A 21,192-nucleotide genomic window follows, 5' to 3' on the forward strand; every position below is an offset into this window, starting at 1 on the left:
ATGGAACTTAATTATATTTAATTTGAACTGTTTTAGCCAAGTAATCGTTTCGTTTAATAGTACACGGCTTTAAAATAATAAGAAAAAGACTTCGGAAAAGTTCATTTGTATAATTTGAAAGTGATTACAATTTTGTATTTTTTGTAAGGTATTATGTTTTACTAGTACAATGTAATTAAACATGTTTTTCTTAAAAAAATTAAATTATGCTTAGTTTTATTTTTTTTAGTTTCTTTAATGTAAATTTTATATCTAATTAGTAAATTAAAATAACTTACAGTACTCCAAACTCAGTATAATTTTTGACAATACTATACTAGTCAAGTACAAAATGGTTTCAGCCAAAATCAATAGAAGATGTATCCAAAATAGCGCACCTCTCCAAACCTTTAAGTTTAATTGTTCAGTTTAAAGGTTTTAGTTTTTCAAATACTTTACTGTTTAATTAATTCCCAATATGAGTGGTTTTGCTAAAAAGCTTAACTTAATACTATTTCGAGCAACAGAGCTGAAAAAACAGTGAACTAGTTTGTTTAAATATTAATTTAACAACACTTTATTAAAAGAAAAAGAAAGTAGCGTACTTTGTCATTTTAATTTATTTTACACATTTCAACACAAACACCTCTATAATGTGTATATAGAGCTTTCCCATTAGCACGAAAAAGAAGCAGAAAGCTACGAGCAGCCCGACGATTACTAGAACCAAATGAGTGTATATCTGTTTATAATCTTTATATTTAAATTGTATATTTAGAATTTCATAATTTTAAATACTGCAAATAGTAAAACATCGAAACAATAGTCATTTTCACTATGCACATGTACTTTTGTTAGTTTTCTAAACGTATGTATAGTATATAAAAGCACTCATTTAGTTTAGTAAAGTTTTATTATATAACTAATGTCATTAATTCTTTTTTATTAGTTTGTTTTAACAAAATAAACTAAGAAAAACAGAATGTATTTTGATGTAATTAATATATAATGCTTTTTACTTGTTTATAAAACTTTAAAAGTTTTAATATTCCAAATATTTACGAACTTTAAATGTTATGCCTTTAAAGTTTTTGTTTTTATATTAGCATTTATAATTGTTTTGATATTATCAAACAAACAGTAAAAGCAACAAAGCCTTTCTAATATAATTTTTACAATAATAAACAATTAGACATGATTAAAACATTCATCGAAAATAAATATGTACTCTTGTAACTATAGTAGAGTTAAAAAAAGTTTTTTTTTTGTAATGGTTTCATAGAAATATTAAGTTTGAGTAATTATAATAAACTAACATTGCATTTCGATACCTTGTCCACACAAACTAAAAGCCCAGCAATCACCATCTGTTTGTTTATTTTTTATACTTAATCACCAAAAGAATAAAACCTAACAATTATAAGAAAATACATATTAGTTTTGTTTTTGATTATTAATATGTTTCTCTGTTTTTTATTTAGTAAATACTACTACGTTTTTTTTAATGTTTTTTACTTTTATAAAACTGATTTCAAAGCTTTTCAAACAAATAAAGAACACTTTAGTATGTGTTGAAATATTTAGAAATTTTGGTCTAAAACATTAAATACTTACGTTCATGCTAAAGATTGAAAAAAGAACGATAGGCCAATATAGTAAAATTATAAGTAGATGAACTGACATTAATATCTTGATCGCACCAACAATCACTGTTGCTATCTGTAAAAATAAATGTGTTCGTTTAAAATATAATATTTAAAATATTAAAAGCATTTATTTGATTTACATTACGCATGTGAACTCTAAATTAAAAAATAAGTATTGAAACTATGTTATCTATTTAAAAATGATAAAAACTTTAAAGACTTCTTCTGGAAAAACATATTTTGTAAATTTATTTATTTTATAAAAACTTTTCACAAAAGTCAATTAACACGTTTTTTGATTAATTACATTGTGATAACATTTACGGCTTACACAAATTATAATATTATTATTTAAAAATATAAAATATTTAAAAACTAAAAAGTTATAGATAAAATAATAATTTTAGATACTTAATATTCATAAACCAAAATTATATGTTTAATCAATGTTAGTAAAAATTAAATCAAAACTAGACAATTTATTATAATAACTATGATTAAATCAGTTTAAGAAAAAATAATTTTATACCAACTAAACAAAATAGAAACAAAAAAGAACTTTTAATAAAATATACCTAACTTAGATTTTAAAGTTTCAGTTTTTTAACCAATCTACATAAAAGTGTTTTTTTTAAACGTAACTGTAAAAGTAAATTAAAAAATTTAGATTTTAAAAACTCAATTTTCAAATCTTTATATACAGATGATTTAGTAAAAAATACAATATTTAAATTATGTCCATTGTTTAATACAATATAATTAGTATCATCCAGAGTTTAAGACAACAAGGGCTGTATAAGGTATGACTACCAACTGCAGATTATTATTTTAGAATATAAGCCATAAGTTTATTCAATTTATAACTTTTATTAAAATTAAAATTAGTATAGTTATGCAACAAAAGACATATAACTAAAGTAGTTAACCGAAATTTTTCTAAAGTTTATTTCTTACCCCAACATTTGACAAAGTATCAAGTCTTTCTTCCTTCGTTTTATTTGCACTTCCAAAAAAAGACTTAAAACAATTCATTTCTTTAACAACCTTATTGATATAATTATAAATTTGTTTGATTTAACATAAACGTTTATCTACAATTAAAACAAATCACTGTTTAAGTTAGCGTAATTTTAGATGTGTAAATTATATTTGTAGAAACATATAACATGTTAAATAAAGCTAAAATAAAAAAATTAAAAAAAAGCTATTTAGTATGTAGTTACAAACCATATTTAAAAAAAACTTAAACATTTATTTTTATCTGTGAAGGAAATTTAGTAAATTGATATTTTTATGTATAAAATCAAATAAATTAAATTTTATCATCATAACTTTGTTATAGTGTTGTTTTAAAGAATTTTTCTAAATATATAGAAGTTAATCTTAAATCAGTTACAAATGCGTTAGTTTATGAAACCAACTCAAAATAATAAGTAGATATATACATATATATTAATGTTTTTATAAAAAGTTCTGGTCGATAGAAACTGTAGCTTATGAGGAGTACATGAAACTTTATATTTCATGTCTGAAACAGCTGTATAAATTATAGTTTTTATAAAATTAGATAAATATATATATATATATATATATATATATATATATAAAATAAGGTTAATGTTTAAACGTAAACACTTTCAACTGAGCCCACTTGAAGGGCTTTTAAAAAATTTATTCAAATGGCGATTTTAAAAATTCTGGAACATATGTTTCACAAAGCTTTAATTTTTCATAAAGCTTTGATCATCAGCCAGTTAAATTCAAAATACAAAGCACTGTACTAAACAAAGATACAAAAGTTATGCAAAAAAATAAAAAACAGTATGACGTAATATTGTACATTACAAATGCAAAAAAACAAAAAACAGTATGACGTAATATTGTACATTACAAAATCTTTAAAGACAACTTCTTTTAAAACACAACAAATTTTGAAGCATTTTATAGTCAATTAACTGTTGTTTTCGTTAATTTTAGTTGTTTAATTAGTTAGAAGGTAGATCGATTTTTGTACTGAATATTTGTAATGTACAATATTACGTCATACTGTTTTTTGTTTTTTTGCATAACTTTTGTATCTTTGTTTAGTACAGTGCTTTGTATTTTGAATTGTCTAACATGACCCGATAAGCAATGTCGCACCTCACTTGTGACACTATCAAAGCTACTGTAGAGTACTATACTTGATAGAACATAAGTATCTAGTGAACTTAACGAAAGTGGAAAAAAAATTTGTAATTTTAAACTTTTAATCAAATAAAATCACTAAATATCTTGTAAAAAAAAAACAAAATGAATTCTTAACATTTAGTGAGATTTGAAAAACCTTTTTTAGTTAGTATAATGAAATGCTTTTTATGAATAGTTTAAGCTGTATCTACCTCTCAAACATAAAACTAACTTTTCATTTTTAACAGACTTAAAATAAAATTTATTAAACACTGTGAAACATTAATCCTATAATTTTGTTGCAGTTCTTTACATTTAACAAAACTTATTTTTTGTGTTACTGTTTATAAACAAAACCTTTAAAGTATTTGATTTGTTTAAATTATCTTTAATTGATATTGCTTTCTATTTTACAAGGCAATAGATATTTAAAACTTTTTTTCTTTTCAAAACTAAGCTAGTATTTAAAATGCTTTTAAAATCAAGTATTTGACCTTCTCAAAACATTTTAATATAATGCCAACATTAATCTTTGATTTTATTTAAATGCTAGGCAAATTGAAACACTTAAGAAAAGAATATTTTCTTAAACATTATAAACATACAAACTGTATATAACTTAAACACCAAGTAAATAATGAAAACTAACTTAAGAAAACTTTGTTAAATTTATAAACTATTGTAATAAATTTTAAAGACCAAAAATAAAAATTAAACATTTTACAAAACAAACTTTAAAGCACTAACATTTCTAGTTTAAAAGTATTGATCTAAAAATTAGTTTTTGTTATATAAATTTTTAACTGGTTTTAAACATGTATTGTTGAAAATTAAAATTAGAACAAAAAAAAAGTAATTTAAACATTAGTTCTTTTACTTAGACTAAGTTATTAAAATTTCTTTGAATAAAACGCCTATTTGTTTTGAAGCTTCGGTTTAAACTCATTCAAAACTTTAAAAAATCGTTTTATTTATTTTAGTTTCGAGAAAAGACTACTTTAGCTTGTTCATATATGTGTTTAAAACTAAAATTTAATTTTTTTTTAGGTTTTAAATATTTAGTTGTCTAAAACATTGTACAAAATGAGATTCAAATATAAGGTACTTTCTAAATAAGCTAAAAAAAATTGTTTAAGCTTCAATGTTTTGCCCTACAAAGCTTTTAATTTAATTTCTTTTTTTTATAAATTCTCTAAAACATTGAAATTGTATATAACAATAATAGTACTTTAATTCTTAAATAAAAGACTTGGCCTGACACTTAATGGCATTCAAAAATATATTTAATAACATTGCTGACAGTATAAGTTACCTGTTTCATGTGAGGGTCTTAATGGAATAATAGAAAAAAAGTATAAATCAATTACTAAGACAGAAAACACCAGTAAAATGCTTAAAATTATTTGGAATTTAAACATAGAGTTTTGTATAGGCATGACATTTGAGTGATTTTTTTGTGTTCTTAACTTTTATCTGTGTTTCAAGTGCTGCAACCTTTACAGTAGGTTAAAATGTTTAATAACATTTTTTGAAATAAAAGTTAACTGTTGAACTTGAAGTAAACACAATAAATAAAAAATTATTATACAAGGTACAATTTTTGCACGAGAAAATTTGAAAAAACGATAATATTGAAAATTTAGCGAACAAGGATAAGAGTTAGGGATAACAGTGATAGTAAAAAAGTATTTGTAAAAATAATTAACATTATATATTTTTATATTTAGTAAACAAATAAATAGAATATTCAAAAATCTTTATTTAAGCACTGATAACGTCTTTGACAGAATATCCGTTTGTAAAATAAAGTCCTGAAAGAATAAATTCATACAAAACTAATGAGAATAAAAAATAAATGAAAAAAAAAATCGACCAAGGTTAAGGGTTAGAGGTAACAGTGATTAAAAAAAATAATAACAATAACGAAGTTACTGACTAAAAAAAAGATTTAGGGGTAACTTTGATAATGTAAAAAGTAAAAAATTTATAAATAGAATTTAAAAAAAAAGTTACAGACCAAAGTAAACTGCTGAATTTGAACACTGTTAAATCACCAATGATGACAACTGACTACCTGTATGTGAAGCTCAACTTATATGATCTTACCTGTATCCCTTATAAAAAGCAAAAGGCAAACATTTTCTACACTAGTGAAAATTTTAACCAAAAATTATTATAAAACACACATGAAATTAATTAATCCACGTTTAGTTAAATATCAAGTAAGTAAAACAACTTTTTTAAGACAAAACACAAATACAAATTAATAATGAAAAAAATGCGGTTACTATGATAAACAAATATTTAAAAAAATGGAGTAAAATTTTAAAAATAAAAGAATACAAACACAATTTAGTATAATCCCCATTCAGTATTTCATTTAAAACAAATATCGGCAGAGAATATATAAAAATAGTTATAAAACATTTCAACGAAAATGATCTTTAATCAAAAATCTTTAACAGACATATTATGCAAATTATTTATGTATGGCTAATATTAAGAGATTAATAAAATTACATAGCCCAAAATTATTTAATAAAAGTTACCTTATAAAGAAACAATTTAATCTAATCAATTTAATCAATAAACAAATAAGTTTAAAACGAGTTCCCTCTAAAAAGTTATAAGATTAACGTCTAAGCTTAGTGTTTTTTATATTCGACAAACAAAAACTCGGACTTGCATTACAATTTATTTAGCTAATTGAAAGTTAAACACTATTAAACTCATTATACTTATCAGTTCGAATAATAAAACAGCTTTTTTTACAAACAACTCTGTGTTGTAACAGTTTATGGTATTTTTATATATGCTCAGTTGGTGGGTTTTATGCGTGAAGACTAGCATAATTGAAACTTCTTTTAATATAGTAAATCAGTTTAGATAATAAAATAAATAATTTAAAAAAATTTATTATAAATCAATTAACAAAAATAATTTAGATTTATAAATTCTGCAAAAATGAGTAATACATTGTTTTCTCACGTAATATATTGTATTTTAAATGTTCACTTTTGAACTTTTGCATAGTGATAGAATAGTGTTTACTTAACAACCAGTTGAGTTTTTAAGCGATTTTTGTATTTACCTAGTTTACGTCAATAATATTTTGTTAATAATTTACAAAATAACAGTCTGCAGCAAACATTTTAATTTATATTTATTACATTTGTTGTTAGTAGTATTTATTTTTAAAATGTTTAGATTCATCTTAGTCAGCGTTTTTCTGTTCAAAAAATACATAACGTTCTAAATTGATAGGGCTTTATTTGTTTATTATAAACTTTGAAACAGTAATTGTAAGAAGTATTTGTAAGTACTTTTTCACAGTATTACTCCATTAGTCTGAGGAACCTTTTTTTCTTTAGATAATCTAAAACATTTACAAACAAAAATAACTTTAAAAACAAACTATAACTGGTATATTAAATTTCAAACTCTAAATTTTCAAAATTATGTAATTACTAAATAAAATATTCTAAAGCTAATAAATCTATTTATTATCTACTTTATACTTATAAACTTTTACGTTTAAATATTGAAAATTGCTCTCGTGAAAATTTAAAACAAAAGTTTTCGTTTGCCAGAGGATTTAAGAAACAAAAACTTTCCAAATAGTAACATTGCAATACTAGTTTATTATTTTTTAATTCTTACATAAAATGATTTGATAATTCCTTTAAAGGAAATTGCTTTATTATTTTTAACTGAGGTTCTTAGTATACACATTTTTAATAACAGTAAAAACGTTAAAAAATTTCATTTAAACAAATGTTTTGTGAATACAAACTATATGCAACAGATTATTTTTTAATACATATTTATTTATTAGTGGTATTATTCATTTTAATTCACGTAACTGAAATGGTTATAATGTTAGCTTAGAACTACTAACGAAATATATAATAATAAGTATTATCTAATTCGATCGTTAAACAATACTTTAGGTCTAAAAAATGTGCAAAGTATTATTTTCTCCTACATGTACTGTACCTTATAAGTAAACATTAAAACTTGCGCTTAAAAACATTTACTTAACTCGGTAAAACAATTGTGAGTCTATCTTGTTGTATTTGTATTGACGTTATTCAAGTCAATTGTTTTTTGCAAATAATTTACAATTTAGTTTACGTTTTGTTTTTATTATAAGAAGTACTTTTTAGTTAAGACTTTAAAAGTTCAGTTTTATCAGTGTTCATCGGTTAGAAAAATATATATTAAATAATGTAAATTTTTACGCATAATTATTTTACAGGATTTTTTAACATAAAGCTTCGTTTATTTTAAGATTTTAAACTCTATTTTCGTATAAACTAACGGCTTTTAAAATCTATGTCTATCTAAAAAAAAAATTGTTTGAAATTAAATTGTTTTATAGCTAAGGAAATTTCCATTGAAAGCTTCATAATAAACACCATACAACATTATGTTTCAAACTTTTTAAAGCATTAATTCAAATATTTAGAAATAGTTATTTCTAATTAAACTAATGATTTGCTGTAATGGAAGAACTACTAAAACAATAAAAGAAAGACTACAAACACTTTCAAAAATCGCAGTTAGTTATTTAATTACATTAATTACAATTTATGTTGTTTATAGGAATAAGATGCTAAAATTGCTTAGTGTTTTACAATATGTCTTTAGTTACAGTTTATTTTTAGTGATAATATAATATAAGACTAATTTTTTCAAAGTTTTATCTTTAGTATTTTTTTATTTATACTATAAGACTATAAGCACAAACTGTATTGAATGAGACAACAAAAATACCAAATCATCTATTTCATTATAAATTTTATCAACAACAAAAAAAGTTTGAAGTACTTCTAAATGCAGTTTTTCTGTTATATAATTTTACTCGATTTCACAGAAACTTATCATTGTTATCGGTGTGTTCGAAACAGCACTCACTACGTTCGCGTTTATACTTTATGGTACTTGGCCAGAGGGGTTTGTCGTGTTAGGTTTCGCTGTTTACGTTAGTTTGTTAGTTTTTGATAGAATAATTTTTAGTATATGATTTATTTAGAGGTGTGCAAATCAAATATTTCGGTGGCAAAAAAATGCAATTACTACAAGCAAAATAAATATTAAACAGTTTAATATCTTATTTTGCTTGTAGTAATTGGATTTTTTTGCCACCAAAACCGGTCGTGAATAAAATATTTATTTTACACACCTCTATTAAAGTAAGCTATTTACATTCAAGTAAATAGAGCAATCTTTTTTAGTTAAGGCGAATATCTATATAATATATAATTTCTGTAATAAGACTTTGTACAGCTAAATTTATATTAATGTATTTTAGTATTTAAAGTTTATTTGTAGTAGTTATTGCATTTGCTTAAACTTCATTACGCTTATTTTTTTATCATTCCAAAACTTTAAACAATTGATTAATTTAAAATTAGCAGACATTTTCAACTGTTTTTATTAAGGTTATTAGAAGTCTACTTAAACAACAGATATTCTTAATTTACATATTATTCTTCTCATTTTAAAACTTCAAGAAATTAAACTATACGGTTGAAAATTTTCAACTTGACTAATTAGAACAAAAATATTAAAACAGATGGTGATTACAGGAATTTTAATTCGCCGAGAAAAGGATACGATAATAAAATGCAAAGTTTGTAACAACTATTTTTTTAAACTGTTATTTCACTTTAAAAGTTTTAGTTCTCTTATAGTTTGTTGATCATTGTTACTTACAAGTAGTAAACAACTATTGGCAAACATATTTTTAAAAGTCTCGTTAAGTCTTTTAGAAAAATTTTCATTTAACTACACTGTTAAGTTTCTAATACCATAAAACTTTAATTTCATAATTTTATTTATTCTTGGTTTAAATAACTTTAACTTAAATACTTTTTAGGCGATCACATATTTAGTACTAGCTTGTGTTGGATTTCTGTGTTCTGTCTATGTTTTGTACGACTACCTTTACTGGATTGTTTACAGTGTCACTCATGAACGCGAATACGATGCAAAAGTAGTTTTTAACTTAAAATATGTGTATTAGGTTATAATAAGTTAAATATAAGTAAATAATTTAGTTACAAAGACGATTCGAAGTCTGTCATTGAAAATGTTTAATTTTATTATAAAAATATTTATTCTGAAACACAATTACAATGTTTCACCGCAAAGCAATTGATTTCAAAATTGTAAATCTGTAACAAAAAAAAAAGATAGATATGACAAATAGTATAAAATTATAGTATAAAATAACTTTTAATTTGCGGTAAAACAGTGTAATTGTGTTTCTTTAAAAAAATAAAGTTGTGTTTTTTAATCTCCTTTTTGAATAGATTACTATGTTAAGTTTTTTTTTTCTAACTCAATAGTTAAATATTTTATTTAAAAGTACAAAATTATGCTTTAAATTATGAACAAAATAGATTTGAACTATTTCACTAAACTTAAATTTACTTTTACTAGTTAAAAATAAAATTTAATATTAGATGAAAATTTTACACAAGTAATGTTTATAAACTGGAAAACTATTTAATTAACTTATACACAATATTCACAGGTATGGGAGTATATACTTTTGGTAATGGATCATCTTTCAATTGTGGCTTCGAGCTTATTGTATCTGACGAATATTATTCTTGTTTCGATGCTAGTGCAAGCTAAAAAAGCGGTAAATTTACTTAATTACCTGAACAAATCTACTAAAATTTAAAACAAATTTAAAAAACTTTTTATTTTAAAGTTCTAAAATTGTTTTTATCTAAAAACATTTTAAAGCTTACGTTAAGTTATAAAATATAATTTTTAATGACTAGTGTTGAACTATGTAGCTTAAAAATATTATTTTATAAATTTTTTTTTTAATACTTTATGTTCTCAATTTAGAATGAATCGAACTACCACGAAGTTGAGGCGAGTATAAAATCTGACGATTTTAGTGTAAAAATAATTAAAAATGGAAGTAATAAAATATCAGGTAAAAAATAAACAATTAAAAAAAGTTTCTAAATTTTATATATTGTTGAAAATCAACATGTAATATTTGAATTTTTCTATTCAAATATCATTAACAAAATTGACTGTTGATAAAACACTCAAAAAGCTACATTGGTTTATGTATATTTATACATAGCAGAATTAATGTTAAATTAATATACAAAAAAAAGCAAAGTACATTTTGAACGATTGCAAAAAATTACTTAAAATGACATGCTTAAACTTATTAACAGAAAACGACGAAACTTCACCAGATATTAAAGTTGACACGACGTTTTTGATTTCAGGGTAGAAAATTTTTTTTACTTCTGTTTTTAATTAACAAAACACCGTGTTATTTTTTCTCTTTGTTTCTTATTTGCATTATGAGAAATATTTAAACACAATTAGTTGTAGCTTGATTTTGTTATTAGAGCTGAGTAAGCTTGTAAACTGACTAAATTGTCTTTAGGACTAAATTATCCATTATAATGATCAAAAAACATCTTCAACGAGAAGTTTTTGTTTAAATATAAAATTTGATAACATTAATATGAAAAAGGTAGTTGTTCAAAGCGTTTGTGTTTTTAAAAACTACTTTAACTTTGTGTCAATATACATCTCTTAAGTAAGATCTCAAAAACAAATTAAGCTAGTTTTTTATCGTGTATGTTTTTATTTACAGACCTTAATAGAAAAATTTATTTTCTAACTGAATCAAAACAACTGATTTCGTTGATTATAAGCTATTAAACATATTTTTTATGTTTAAGGATTTTACATACTAAAGTTGTTTTATTTTTACATAACGAGTTTTTAAAGTTTTATTAAATATAAGTTGCTTAAACATTTTGTAATATAACTTTTTTGAAGCTGTTACACTGTATCACATATTCTTTTTTATATAACTTACTTTTGCTTAAAACTTTTTTATTAAGTGAAGCAATTTGTTTTTTAAATATATCAAGTTATGTTACATTGATAATTAAGAAAAATGCTTATTTAAAGTACAGTCGTCTTAATAGAGCTTTTGTGTCCCTATTATCCTTAATTTGTTTGTGTTTTCATTTTGTTTTTTCTTACCTTTTAATGTTGTTTAAAAATTACTTTTATTCTAGAAGTTTACTTGAGGTCTGCTTATTATTGATGTAAGTATAGAGAGCCGTAGCACAATTTCAATTCATTATATAAAGTTTCAAAAACAAATTCACCAACAACAAAACTAAAATATAAATTTTGATACACGCACAATAAACTGCTTTTCTGTTATTAAAACTTTTTTCAAAATCTATATTCAATATTAATTTAATTTAATTTTGTTACTGTTTATAAAGTAAACTTTATTTATTAGTCACAATGTTTGTTTAACTAATACTTTATTTATTGTTTAATGTTTCGATTTAAATTGTTTTGTTTACCTTACTAAGTTTTTTCTGTTTGCTGAACATCGTAAAATTAAATTAAACTCATAATGAAAAAAAAAGTTATTTAAATATTTAGTTTATAATTGTTTTAAATAGCTATTAGCTTTTATACTAAGGTTATAAATATTAGTATATAATATTCTAGTAAGATGTTTAAAGTGTTACTAAAACTTATTGAACTATTCACATTAAAAAATAGTGTTTTTAAACCAAAAACTCAATTTAAATTTTAAAGTCAAAACCAAGTGATAATACAACTACATACGAAAGTAGTATGAAATATACATAATACATTTAAAAATGTTTATCAGTCTTCATACTAATTTTTCTCCTTTAATTTTTAAACCTGTTTACACAAGATAAAACAGAAACAGGCGATTTTGTAGCAAATAAACAAATATAAAACGTGCTCTTTTTGTAGCTAATATTTACATAATGTCTGGCATTAGATAATTTCAATTGGTCAATTATAGGACATATGTTGATTCAAATTTTCTGAGTTTTAACTGAAAAAGAAAATTTGTTTCATTTATTTGAGACATTTCTTACAATACTTGTTAGAGACTGTATATTTTAAATATAGAAAAAATAACTTAAAATTGTACGTCTTTTTAAATTGTTTTAATCATGTAAGAAGAATATTTAAGTAGATAAACAATTTTTCTTTTCTAATTAATCTACCAAAATCTTTAACTATGTAGGATTGTGTTTGTTACGTGAAAACACTAATAATATAAACTTACAGATATGATCTCAAAAATGTAAAAACAGCCAAGAATCAAATTAAAGATGTAACATTAGGTTATACATAAATGGTATGATTTTATCAGCATTTTTTCTAATAACTTATACAACTTAGCTTTTTTTATGCGTAATAAATATTTTATCTAAATAAAAAAGTGTATAAAACGCATAAAGTTTTATGACTCAGTTATAAATAAACTTACTGGTTTGTGAAACTTGATGAAAATAAGAAGGTTAATTTAAGTTTTCATTAAAATTTTGACTACTAAGGTGCAGCAATTAGAAAGCCGTTCAATTAAAAGAAAATTTAACTACTTAAGGGTCTGTATTTATTAAATTGGGGCGATTATGATTTAAATTTCTGTCAAAGTACGTTTATTAGAATAAGTTTTAGCCCCACTTTAGAATTTCTGAAATTTAAAAGAGGTTTTTCCAAAGTTCAAATAAAGTTTTCAAATGTAAAATCTAACATAATAATATTTAATTTTAGATTAATATTTAGTAATATAAATATTTTATGAATTTTATGATAAATATCGTTTTAATTCGAACAAAAAGATTAAGATATCAAAACTTACACTTCAATTTGTCTGTCAAAAGATATTTTGTTTTTTCAAAGATATAAAGTACATAAACTTTGAAAAAAAAATAAAAATACCAATTCAAACTAAACAAGTATAGTACTACTTCTAAAAAGTTAAAATGCAGTTAAACATACTTTCGAAAACCATTTAATAATTTGTTAATTTATTAACTTTAATATTGTTAATGCATGAGCTTACAAAAGAAATAAATAAAGTTATCTGCTAATCTGATTTTAGAACATTTAAAAGTAGTTGACGTTACCGAAATGTTTTAGTTTTATTGTCTTAGTTTACAACAAATACCAACATAAGAAATTTTAATTTTAATTTGTGTAATAAAAAAAAGTTAAAATACTCCCTTGAAGCTGTAGAAAGCTAAAAAATACAACATTAAGACTTAGTTTACAACTTAACAATTGTTTTAAGGTAATAGCCTCAGCTTGATAAAACTAATAAATAATATATAATATAAAACTAAATAATGTAAAACTATATGGATGCGCAGTTTAAATAAAATTAGTTCGATATTATTGCTTAGATAAAAAATAATAACTTAAAAACTTTATGAAAATTGATAAAAATAAAAAACACAATTGAAATCTTAAGTTCATCAAACAAAAAAATGTCTTTTTTTTCTTGAACAGGCAGAAAAAGCAAAGTTGAAGTAATGCGAATGTTGCTATGACAAACATTTGATTATTTTATCTTGTGTGGGTTTTGACAGGTTGAAATCTGGCAACTTTGAAAAATTAGTTTTTTAATTTCAATAATCAACAAAAGTAACATACTGCAAGTCTTTGCTTGAAGCTAGTAGTATTAACTTTTTGCCTAAAACCCCACTTAATGTGTCTTGCACAAATATTAGTTTTATTATACTTTTAAATTGAAATAACAATTTTTTTGTTAAAGTTTTTATTTATGCTAAATATACATACTTTTTATACCTACTTTTCAGTTTAACTTATCGTATATGAAATAAAATTAAGTACTAAATTAGACAAAATTATTTTGTTTAGTTCAAAAGCATTCTCACAAAAGTTATCGGTTTTCTCTAGTTCGGGGATTTTTATTTCAAATTCACCAGACTTCACAACAGCTTCGACTTGGTGATATTTCGAATCTTCTTAAAAGTTTTAAACCAAGTTACTATGTAAATTTATTTTATCTTATTAACTTTTAAATCATTTAATTTTCAATCATACAAGCTTACTTAGTGGACTTTGTATTAACATTGACCTTTAAGTTTATTTAGTAAATATTTTTGGTAGTATAAGAAACAACATTACAATTTTCTACTTATAAATACATTTTATAACTTTCATAGTTGAATTTGAAAAAATACCTTAAAAAGTGTTTGAAGAACGTTCTATACAACTGCGTTATGTCTTATTATTTTTACAACACTAAATTGTCACCAAAAAAGCTGAGTTAGGTTTGTCAGACTTTAACTTAAAAGTTTTTACTTTCAGTCTTTTCATGGTGGTTTTAGAAAGAAAAGATAAACTTTTAAACGTATAAAATTTTTAGTTCTTCCTTTAATAAAAATGCAGGCGGTTATTCAATAACTTATGCTTGTTTTAATTTTTAATACTCAAAAGAAACAAATAATAATGAAATTATTATATGAAATACCCTATAATTGTTGGAGATAAAATTTACTAACAGTTTTGCTGATACACAGTATCGTGACGTAACGTTTACGATCAAACAGAGTATAATCTAAACAAAAAAGTTATAATAACATCTATTAACAGAATAACAGCTCTTGAACTCTGTACAAAGAAATATAAATTACTATATTATAAACAGATGTTATTTGATGATATTATTTTTCTATAGCTTTCTTGACAACAATTCACAACATTTAAAGTTACATTCTTGTGAAAATTTAATAAAAAAGTAAGTGTTTTCTAAAAACATCCATTACAAAAAGTGTGAAAATGCTTCATAGCGAAGTTTAATATTTTTTTAACTGTTCTTAAACAGTGATAAGCTGGTAAATTATTTGAATATATTTTGTATGGAAAAGTTACCTTTATTGCGTGTTAGGCAAATAGTTGATACTTGTTTTTATAAGAATATACGGTCCAATAAACAAAGTCGTAGAAAACAAAAGTAGCAAATAGAAACCATATACTTGCTATAACTATGTAAGTGATAACCTAAATTAACTAACATTACAAAAAATCGGTCAATAAAACCATTAAACTTTGAAACGCATAATTAAAGACAAAACGGTTTATTGTTAATAAAAATTTACAAAATAAATTTGTCAACAGTAACATTTTCTAGATTAAAAAACCGAAAACTTTTTTCCTGTCACTGTTTTAAATTACCATATTAAATGATTTTTTTTTTCAAATAAACTTGCATTTAAAAACATGTTTTAGATCGGTAAAAACTAAAATTGCAATAAACACCATCTATTAAACGATATTGTATTTTTTAAATTCTTTTATAATTTTATATAAAAATTATGTTGGTATTAAAACTTAAAAAAATCCAAACTAATTAAATTAGTTGTGAAATCTACACTAACAAAGTTAAACATTTAGCTTGTGTTATGTGTTAAATTAGTAAAAGTTACCGTTTTTACATAATTTTTTTTTTTAATTTTTAAAGTGATGTTTTAAGCATAAAAAACAAATCAACAACAAAAAAAAAATCACAGAAAGGCCCAATACCATGAAAAGAATTCCCCTTAAAGAAATTGACTGGTGAAATATAAGTGATTCAACGGATATTATTACTTTTATCATACCAACAACTACGATGGCTATCTGTCGAAAAAACGTTTTGCACATTGAATAAAATTTTTTTCACTTGATTTGAATAAATATAAAACAAAAAATGTTTATTACAGGTAACTTGATACCTTTTTTTCAAAAATGTTTACCTTTTAAGGACTTCATGTTTATCAGACAACTATTTTATCTTTGAATTACGATAAAACACAATTTAAGTTGTATATAAATTTTTATATGATTTAGACTTGTTTTATTTTTTTAAATATTTTACCCCGCATTTGACAAAGTCTCCAACCTATTTTTTATTGTTTTGCTCAAAGTTCTTACAAAAGACTTAAAATAATCCATTTTAAAAGATGTTATTATCTATAAAGATCAGTCACATGTATAGTTTAAAGTCTAAATTTACAATTTAAAGCAGTTGTTGTATTTAAGTTAAAATTGGTACATGTTTAGCATATCATAGTAGATTAGAAACAACATTAAAGTACTTGAGTTACAGCAGTTTACGGTTTATAATAAAAATACTATATGAATAACTTAAACTGCTTCAACATCTGAAACACAGTAAAAATTAAATTACTAAAAAAAAATAGTTTGTTACTATAAAACTGCTGTTCAACTTATTATAAAATAAGCTTATTCTTAATTATAAGTTAATAATCAGCTATGTTCATTCATTATTCTAACAACAAGTAGTTTTCTTTGTTGCTATACTTTAAACATTTAACTTTTAATAAATATATCATTTCAAAAGTAAGAGAAGTTAAATTAATATTTGTAAATTTAACTAAACTCTGAACTAAGTTTTATCAAATATTTCTAAATGTTATTGCTAGTGGATATTTACATATTTTGAAAATAAATGCGTGTTTTAAAAAAAACGCTATAAAAAATCAACTTGATAGTTTGAGCTGGTTAAACATAAAGTTTGAGATGTTTTATCAACAAAGCGTTTATTTTATGTTAAGCACTTCTGTTTCACAAAAAATTATTTTACTTTAAATGTTTATACTTATAATTAAATAAACCATACATTGTTTGATGCAGATTTACAAATACAGAAAACAAACTTTTTCTTAGTACTCCAGAGTTTAATTTGGCTGTACAGAGGTTTTTTAATAACGTTGACTATTAGTTTTTAACTTCTTAAAAAAAGCTTTACAGTAAACAGAATAGAAACAATTTGTTTAAGTAGACCTTATTTAAATCAACTATAAAACAAAATGTAAACGAGCATAATAATTTTCTGTACTTGCAGTTATATCTTTGATTAATCTGTAGTATACCGTATCAATTTTATTGTTGGTAAATATATTTCAAAAACTAGTAAAGTTTATAGTTATTAAAAAATTCTAATTTTCAAATAATTAACTAAAACATCGTTACCCTATGGTTCATTCAAACCAAAGTAGTCTAATTGTTCGATACAAGTGTCTTATACTTTTTAGCTTATACCCTATTTGTTTTTAAATTACTATTTAAGTTTTAACAACAATTTCTTTAGTTCAAAAAATCAAACCAATACAAAATACTTAACTATTTTTTAGAAGACCTTGAGCAATAACACCTTAAAGTAAAAATAAGAAGTTATTTTGTGAAAATACGTACGAATAATTGATAAAGTGTTTTCTTTTGTTTCAAGCACGTAAATTTTGTTTTTAATGCTAGTACATGTGATAATAAATAGTAGATAAAGTACTCGTCACTTACGTAAATTAAATTAAAAGGATTATCTGAGGTTAAAGCATCTTATGTCTATACATAAATACTCAAAAGTTAAATTTTCGCTTACGTTTTTAACATTCAACTCATTTATGTAAAATTATGTCAGATACGTGTTCAAAAACAAATCACGTAAATAAAGTTTAAAAAGTTCTTTAAGGTTGGTTGCTTTAATATTATTTTTAAAAGCTAAAATGTTACATTCTTTATTGTATAGCATTAAGTAATAAATAATGAACAAACCGAGACCACCTACAACCGGTTTTGTCCTAGTTAGACCTGGTTGTACAGTATTAATTTTGAAAAAGTAAATAGGTGCAAATTAAATCCTATTTTGAGCTAATTAAGCAGAAACTGATACTTAGAATTGTATATAAAGTTTATATTATATACTAAAAAACTGCTAGTTGTAATTGTATTTTTGCCCGTTGTAGCAAAAAGCTATACTGTAACGTTAGTTTATTTTTAATAAAATTAAAAAAATAATAATAATTTTTTCAAAAGTTTGTTCTATGTAAAATTTGTAAAGTTTAAATTTCAAAGTTCCACCTGCGTTCAAAATCCATCCGATCAAAACCACCCATTTTTTTTCAATTTATTAAATTATTTTATATCGCGGTGAATTTTGATCGCAGGTGGATTTTGAGCGTGTCATAAAATATCCCAGCTGATATAAAAACTATTTTATTCTTATATGTAGCAGGGTGTAAAACTGTTTTCTTTTAAACTGGTGTAAAAAAATGTTTACTTTAAGTTATTTTTAAACAACCGATTAAAAGACCATAGTAATAACTTCGACCAATTTATATACGTCACGATACTTTGATTTATCTTTTTACTGATTTTAGTGAACAACTACCTGTTAAGTAATCAATATAACCTAATTTAAACATACTAAATTTTTATTAGTTGTAAATGTTAGAACTTGAAATATTGTTTTTATTTTATTAGAATAAATCAAATTTTTTAAAGATTTAAATAAGTTGACTACAGTATACATGCAAGGTCACTTTTTCTTATGAAAGTAAACCGAAATAATTTTATACCAATACAATTTATTTAAAGTAGTTTAAAACAAAAAGTTTAAGCATAAAAGTTAAGTTATATTCTGAATTTTTACTTGAGAAGAAAAACAGATCTAATAAAATTTAAACTAAGTTCTTATAAACGTAAAATGAAGTCTAACTTTTTAGTTTACTATTACAAATGGTGTAGTTTTAAACAAATTTTCGTCAAAAAAACTGAACCACCACTGATAAGACATCGTTAAAAATATAAAACTATTCATAAACTTTTGTTTAATAAAATTGAGTGTTATTTGTTACAACGTTCGTTTTATACTTTATTCGATTATTAAAGAACAAAATTAGAAAAGTTATAACTTTTGTCAATATTTTTTTAGTAAGCAACAAAAACTCTAATAGACTTATAATATTAGTAGGTTTTAAGATATTAAATCCCATTAAGTGTTACAAATGTCTACTGTCTTTTAGATTGAACCATTTTCAAATAAAACATTTTTGTTAACAAAATATAAAAAAGTTATACATTTTGTACTAGAAAGCACACTTTTCTTTAACACATAACAGAAGTAAATTACTTTTATGTGTTTAAAACTTTAGATTTGTTTTAAAATGACAAACAAACTTTAGTACTTACTTTTAGTTTCTTACGCAGAAAAACACATTAACTGTTGACGCCGATAAACTTACGTCATAATTGATAAGATATTATAAAAAGCGTGTGACAACTTTATGAAATAAATACATTTTAAAAGTTTTCTGATATTTACAGTACTTGACCTTAATTGAACTTTCAAAAATCTTAGCTCCGATAGTTTTTTTTAACTTATTTTACAGAAAAAGGTATCACTTGTATTTGTTTCGTTCTATATCTTAATCAGATATTATTTTAAATATTTGTATTTTATGAAAACCACTTGATCAACTAACGTTCACATAATAAGATTATTTTTACATAAAACGAATTTATTATACTAGTTTAATAAAGATAGTAGTCTAATGTTTCTTATGTTTTTCATATTTTAGAATACTTTAAACACAAACAATTTAATTATCAAAATGTTTATCGTGAGTGTACGTACCAATGTTAGATATAATGTATTTTATTTGTTTCATGTTTTAAGCAGAAGAACTTGTGATTGTAAGTATTAAACAAAACACTTTGATTGCAAAACTTTTTACCTACCATTCTTATGCAACATCGTTTAAAGTTGATTCTATTTTTTTGTTTTGGACATTTAACATTTATTGCTACTTTAATTTAACTTGTTTCTTATATATGTTGATTTGTATGCATAACTTTATAAATATTTTGGAGTTATATTAAAATTGTAACATAAATTAAGTATATATTGTAAGAGTATTACGTTTATAACTTAATTTTTAAAATCATTTTGTTTCTTAAGTAACACTAATATAAAAAATAAGTATTTGTTATAAGTTAATAAATAAATTATTATGGCTAGTTTAGTTTTCAATACTTTAAGAACTAAATAGTTTTATTTTAGGTGTTTGCTTAATTATATTTGATGTTTGTATGTTATCTATACGGCATGTATAAGTTAACACAGTTAAGAAACTTATTATTTTTCAAAGATTCAACTTCATATTTTGATACATAAAACTTCATAAATAGATAAACTACTTACTTAGTTTAACTTTATGTATTATTGTAAACAGTAACGGTAATAAAAGCAAATGAAATTGTAAAACAATAAGTACTTTGATATGTTGGTTTTAAACACTTTATTTATTAAAAAAAAATTTAGCCTTAAAAGTATAAATAAGAAATAATGCAAATATGCTATTTTGAAAATAAAAAAGGTATTAAAATCTAGGACTTATATTTGGTAACTCTTTTAATTACTCCTTTTAGCTAACCTCGGTTTACATATTTAACGCTAGGTATTTTTTAAAAGTCGTCGATCTTTATAACACATGAACGTTTATTTTTGAAAATAGTTATTACTAATCCTCAAAGAAAAAAAACTTTTAAGTTATTTTTTTTGGACTATACTTAAAAACATTGTATGTTTAAAAAATATATTGTTTAATTTAGACTATTGAACTTGTTAAGTTAACTCAAGTCAAAAAAGTTATAAGTTATAACGTAGTGCTATAAAAGAGATATTAAATTTATTTTCTTTTCAACTTTGGTTTTAAAAAATGTTGTTAACAGTTTAACTATTGAAACT

General features: G+C 22.8%; 1 protein-coding gene across 1 annotated transcript in view; it reads left to right on the forward strand.

Annotated features, from left to right (window-relative positions):
* LOC145828967 (xaa-Pro aminopeptidase ApepP-like) overlaps positions 1-21,192 on the forward strand; it is a 44,189-nt gene that overhangs the window by 18,537 nt on the left and 4,460 nt on the right. Inside the window, exons 17-21 of the mRNA XM_082936712.1 lie at positions 8,671-8,778; positions 9,373-9,429; positions 9,676-9,792; positions 10,336-10,446; positions 10,662-10,715. Coding sequence (XP_082792838.1) covers positions 8,671-8,778; positions 9,373-9,429; positions 9,676-9,792; positions 10,336-10,446; positions 10,662-10,715 — 447 coding nt within the window. The remainder of the gene's footprint in view (positions 1-8,670; positions 8,779-9,372; positions 9,430-9,675; positions 9,793-10,335; positions 10,447-10,661; positions 10,716-21,192) is intronic.

The sequence above is a fragment of the Thalia democratica genome, chromosome 2, assembly GCF_965202585.1.
Source record: "Thalia democratica chromosome 2, ktThaDemo2.hap1.1, whole genome shotgun sequence".
In the NCBI taxonomy this organism is placed as follows: domain Eukaryota; kingdom Metazoa; phylum Chordata; class Thaliacea; order Salpida; family Salpidae; genus Thalia; species Thalia democratica.